This window comes from Halyomorpha halys, unplaced genomic scaffold, assembly GCF_000696795.3.
Source record: "Halyomorpha halys isolate HHAL.00 unplaced genomic scaffold, Hhal_1.1 Scaffold939.1, whole genome shotgun sequence".
In the NCBI taxonomy this organism is placed as follows: domain Eukaryota; kingdom Metazoa; phylum Arthropoda; class Insecta; order Hemiptera; family Pentatomidae; genus Halyomorpha; species Halyomorpha halys.
Genome location: NW_027108038.1, coordinates 159,580 through 165,658, shown reverse-complemented (window position 1 = coordinate 165,658; position 6,079 = coordinate 159,580). Strand labels below are relative to the sequence as shown.

Genomic DNA, 6,079 nt, shown 5'->3' with positions numbered 1-6,079 from the left:
GTGCTATTAAATACTTGTAAATATCAATGGCACTTGGAACTAAACAGTATCCAGATTTTATTATAGATATAATTGATACATCAGTACCTAGTTTACATGCTCATATAAAATTTATTACCTCCAATTTGTAGTTATCAGAGAAACTTTAATAACGGTGTCCAAAGCATTATTTGAATCGATATTAAGATATGGGATCGAATGTTACGGTCCCCCGTGCTTATAGTCATTTATCAAAACTTGCAAATCTACAAAATCGAACATTGACTATTTATATTCACAATAATAGTAAATATTGAGTATTAGTTTAAATTCAAAACGTACTGGAATATGTTCTTATTATAAATCAAACTATACTTGAAAAAATACATTCCGTTAAAATCGATGAAAATGTTTCAAAATTATTAGTAATACTTCTATAGAGAAATATTTCGAAAATTACTTAATTGCATTATTGATTTCTCTTTTATTTTGCTAGTCATCTAGCTGATTTGTAAACGAAAAATGCATATCACTCTTGTTTTTATTCCTATGTATTTAATATTAATAGCATGTTATCTAATAATCGTATTCATAATAGGAAAAAATATTGTAAAATACAAAAGAACAAACAAATATAAAAAGAATGTTCAAGTAGTACTTCAGTGTGTCAAGTAGTGCTCTTAGTTACCATGATTGCACCATGTTTTGTTATTACTTCATGATCAGAGTACCCGCAAAGATTATCTTCAAACATCTGGGATGAAGCGGTTTCTAAGTAGAGTGACTGTCTAGAAATTCTGATCCGAACATAAATAAAATAAATCTCCCTTAATTTTGTTCCTCAACGTACCACCCACCTTCTCATATGTAATAAATTCGATTCATTAGTTTTAAAAGAAAATGTCCGGTTTTACAACTAATAAATATATTATTATTTTGATTGATTTTTGGTGGATATTTATTTTCTGCTGATGCTTTGCGTTCACGAAAAAAATCATAACTCCCCACAATTTTACGCAAATCAAACGTTACTATAAACGTTGAAAACCTGAATTTCTCATATCAGAAATCATATCAATATTTCCATTATAATGGAAAAAAAATTAAATAGAAGGTTCTCAAACGTTTTAGTCAAGATCTTAACTTCTAATCTGTTTATATAGATCTACCTTAAAATATTTAGTACATTTTTATGGTCCTAAATCATTCGTAAGTTTGATAGAGTCGTATTGAAGTCATTGCGTTGTTGTATTATTTTTTAAATATATTGATTTTATTTCCAATTAAGGCAAACATTTTGAGTTAAAAATAATTTATTTTTCAATTACTATAAAAATTCGAATTAAGTGGTTTTATGAGTTCCGAAAAACGAATATTATTAATTTTAATTCTCCATATAAAAATATTTTATCCCACTTTCCAACGTTGCCTAAATTATAAGAAATTCCTTATTATAACATGGTGGGTTGATAATGTACCAATCGATTATTTTTCTGAAGTAAATAAATATTGCCAATTCTATCAAATGAGATTATTTGTAAACAAAATCACAACTACTAAAAAGTCACCTCCTGTAAATTACATAATAAAATTTACTTTAAAAATAAAGAGATTCAGATACGTTTTTACATCCCTACAAAACTCTTCAATACGTACGTATAAAAATATTATGACAGTTCTTCTACTGAATTCTGGTCTAGAGCTAGCTGGTTTAGTGGAGAAGAAATATAAAAAGGAAAAAAAAAAATTCATCCAGCTACTCATCAATATATTAATGGTGGTAAAAATAATAATCAAACAGATGTCGACCTTAAAAATAGCTTTTAATTCTGATGATCAATTCAAGAGCAATTCGGACTCTGACTATAAAAATTATTGTATAGTTTCAAATACCATATATTATTTTAATATTGCAATTAATATTATCTCCTTACAATATTATTATAATTGACAATTAACATATTATTACAACAATATGTAGATTATTAATATAATTACAACAATATTACAGTAACTATAAAATATAAATAATTATATCATTGTTACATTGTTTTGAGTTTTTGTTTTCTTCGGCCAAGACGCCCATTGGAGTCCTATACTGCCTAACCATGATTAGGGGTCAAAGTTTTTCATTGTATGTTTTTCATCCGTCTATAGGCAATTCATCATTTACCGGCAACAAACTCTTTAATAACTATTATACCAATGGTGTACCTTTTTAAACCATCTACAAATACAGTGTTACTATGATAGAGAACTTTAAAAAAATAACACTTTATTAATCTAAATAGATTACAAAAGTGAGTTCATAACTTTTTCAAAAGTACGACGAGGGAAACCAGACTGGGAGGGAGTTTCCTAGTATGCTAGCAAAGAGGAACTGAATAAGGGATTTTGTTTAGGTCTAAGAAAAAATATTGTCTTTTATCTTACCCCCATTTAGGTTTCCACCTAATATAGCATAGATTATATTACAGTATGCATTTATCCATTGCATTCTTGGAAATGTTGTGCTAAAAATGAGGAGTAATAATAGTAAATGATAAAATTTCATCTAGATATATTCAGCTCAGCTTTAGCTAATGAATTTCTAGAATGTACTTTTATTTTGAAGAGAGGGCCTGAAAAACGTCTGTTTTATTACCGTAGTTTTTTCAATCTAATTAGTACTCTGAAGGAAAAATAAATAAAATAAAATTTCAAAAGATTTATGCCTATTTTACAACAATTTAGTTTACAATAACCAATAACCGGTTGCCTAAGACTTGGGTACTGTTTCAAGTTCAATGATTCCTGTCTAGAATCCGGGTACTGAGTGGATGGCTTTATTGCTATATTTTATGCAACCTAATTATTGCTCTGATAAAAAAACAATATTAAATTTCAAAATACGAGTGCTTATTTTGCAATAATTTAGTTTACAATAGCAGTAACTGGTTGCCTAAGATTCTTATCTAGACTCACCTATCGATGAAGAGGCTGCTCGGATTATAAAGGTGAGTTCAATGAGGTGGGGATCAAAGATGGAACGGTGGAACAACAGAGTTGCAGTGGTGACTGGAGCCAGCGAGGGCATAGGAGAGGCCATCGTGCGGCGGCTGGCTGCGGAGGGGATGAAGGTGGTGGCCCTAGCCAGGAGGGAGGCTATGCTCAAGGTGAGTGGCTCCTGGTCGAATACTAGGGGTGATATTTTCATTACTCAGATTCTATTTACCGGTATTGATAGAAAAATATTCAGATTGGGATAAAATTAATTGAGGGAAGCCGACAAAGACACTAAGGTCACAATTTTTGGAATAAAAAAAATATTCCATAAGTACCTAATTTTGTTTTTAAATAATATCTAGTGATCAGAAAGCAGAGGAACATTAGCCAAGGGGTACAAGGAACGGTTCTGCGAAATAGATGTTTATTCAATCAACCAATGCCTGAATAAAGATTAGGCTTCAGTGTTTAAAACAATAAGATATTATCAATAATTATCCGGTAGTTATTGAAAATTTCGCAGTTTTGTCAATACTGAAGCTTTAATTTGGTTTTAGCATAGGCTTATAATATAACAATGTCCTATTTTCAAAACTGTACTCAAAACCCCTTGGCTTCTGCTCCTCTGCTTTCTGGTAACCAATATGTTGTTTTTCGATTTGTTGACTTTTATGGTTTTTGATAATAACCCAGAAAATTACTAGTAGTTTGTGATGAATTGAAACGTTATTCTTTAGTGAAAAGCTTTATATAAATGTAAATGAATATTAAAAAAGGAATTGTACTGTTAAAAAAATATAAATTGTATACAGTTAAGTATTCTTTATTAATATTTTAAATGTCTAAACGTTTCGGCCTACCTGCCCATCTTCAAGGACAATCTTAATTATAAAAATCTTAGTCTCACATCCAACTATTAAAAAGTTTTACAGGCTATTCTCCTAATAAAACTAATAAAATTAGTTAAATTAGTCTACGTGTGACGCGATTTCATTTAAATATAAATAATAGAGTGATATAAATAGGCCAAATTGACAATTTACTGTGAATTTATCGTTAACATTGTCCTTGATAATGGCCAGATTGGGTGAAAAATTTAAACATTTATGGTTGTAATAGTTTCTTGCTGTTATAGGAGATAGAAAAAGAGCTGAGAGAAAAGAAGCTTTACGTGAGAGGCCACATTTGCGACGTAACCGACGATAATCAGGTGCAAGGAACCTTCCATTGGATTGAAGAGAACGTTGGCCCCGTCAGCGTACTGGTCAATAACGCTGGAGTAATTAAGTTTCAACCTCTTACTGGTAATGCAAAAATTTTGAATCATTATATTTCAAATATTGACTAGTAAATAACGCCGGTGTCCTAAAAATACAATATCTCACTGGTGAGACTAAGGTTCCAAGTTAACATTTTTAAATTTAAGTAGTTGTATTTAAAATCGTATTTATTCGTTATTTTCTATTTCAATTTATATATTCAATTTAGAGCAGGAAATAACCTCAGTAAGGGCAGTGATTGACACCAACTTAACCGGCTTGTTGGAGACCACAATACACGGATTAAGGTCAATGAAGAAGAACGGAATTGACGATGGGCATATCATCAACATTAACAGGTAGTTATATTTGTTTTTTCTCCGATTTGCCGAGGTGTAATCTACATCTATATTACGTTTGGATAACTTGGCGTGACTGCAGCGGTGCCAGTTCGAATCTCACCTGAGACTTTTTTTATTTCTGTTTCGGTCCAACGAACTAAAAACTTGACTCCCATCAGGGTTAGAACATGTTACCTCTTGAGAAACCTCCCCCTTCCGTATGTCAGAAATGGCAAGGAAGGGGATCATACAAATTTAAAAAAAATTGGGTTATTTTATTTTATATTAAATTCTCTTTATTGACAGTTGTGGTGGAAACTGTAACACCAACCCCAATCTTAGGCTGTCCTGATATTGATATTTACAAGAAACATCTGTATATTTCCTATAGAATGGCTACATTACACACTACTTGTTCATCATTAGAGGAGGTTATGAAAAAAAAAAAAAAATGTCTTATCAGGTACCCGCCTGGACTGCACAAATGTATAAGTAGTCTCGAAAAATATTACAACTAACGTAAGCGTTTGTGGCTGGGATTTTCTTTAATGGGGGAAAAATACATAAATTGAATATCAGGACCTGTTCAGGTCGAGATATCAAACCAGTAGTAATGGTATTATTATTTATTATAGATTATTATATTCGCTTTTCAAAACTATATGCTTCAAACATTCTATGACTCGGTTAGAAGGAAGTGTGTAGCAGCCGTTCGTTCGTAAACCTTGGTAACTACAAACGTTTTAAGTGCCAACAAATGTAACCTGTGCTTTAGTTGTAGATACCTCCGATCTTCCTATCGATTCACATTCAGTCCAGCTAACCATATTAAATATGCAATCCAGGAGGCCTTCTCATACATCATTCTTGTGTTTTTTTTAAAATTTTTTTCTTGTAACTTATCAGTGAAATTATAACAATTTTTAATGTTTTAGTATTCATGGACGCAGGATGATGACGCCAGACACTTCTGTCTACACTGCAACAAAACACGGTGTGACAGTTTTATCTGAAACCTTAAAAACGGAACTTGGAGAGAAGAAGTCAAAAATAAGAGTGACAGTGAGTTTCAGTCTTATATTTTGTTACACTATCAAGTAAATGACTTTGGTTATCGATTAACAGGAATCTGCGGTCGCAATTGGCGCACAGCCTTTTTTACAAATCCCGAATTTTAAAAATCGATATAAACTTTTTTTTAGAGTGTAAATCCTGGAGGAGTTACAACATCTATGACTAGATGGATTCTTGATCAGCATCCCAATGTAACTTTTCTGGAACCAAAAGACGTCGTTGAAGCAGTAATCTTCGCTTTATCTGCTCCAGCCAATGTTAATGTAAGTTACATTATCTGTGAATAATATAATTAAAATATTGATTTATATAGTTAAACCTCAACCACGGGCATTGACTTACATTACACATCAATCAATAGACCAAAATTTTAGGTTTAAAATTAAAAATTTAATTTTTAGAGCTTTTTTTTTTTTTTTTTTTTTTTTTTTTTTTTTTTTT

The 6,079-nt window shown here is 31.1% G+C and overlaps 1 protein-coding gene across 1 annotated transcript in view; it reads left to right on the top strand.

Moving 5' to 3' along the window:
• The first annotated feature begins 2,986 nt into the window (after positions 1 to 2,986).
• The window catches only part of LOC136795534 (farnesol dehydrogenase-like), a 4,387-nt gene continuing 1,294 nt past the window's right edge, over positions 2,987 to 6,079 (top strand). Inside the window, exons 1-5 of the mRNA XM_067046415.1 lie at positions 2,987 to 3,134; positions 4,100 to 4,268; positions 4,453 to 4,582; positions 5,500 to 5,626; positions 5,767 to 5,901. Coding sequence (XP_066902516.1) covers positions 3,003 to 3,134; positions 4,100 to 4,268; positions 4,453 to 4,582; positions 5,500 to 5,626; positions 5,767 to 5,901 — 693 coding nt within the window. The 5' untranslated portion in view covers positions 2,987 to 3,002. The remainder of the gene's footprint in view (positions 3,135 to 4,099; positions 4,269 to 4,452; positions 4,583 to 5,499; positions 5,627 to 5,766; positions 5,902 to 6,079) is intronic.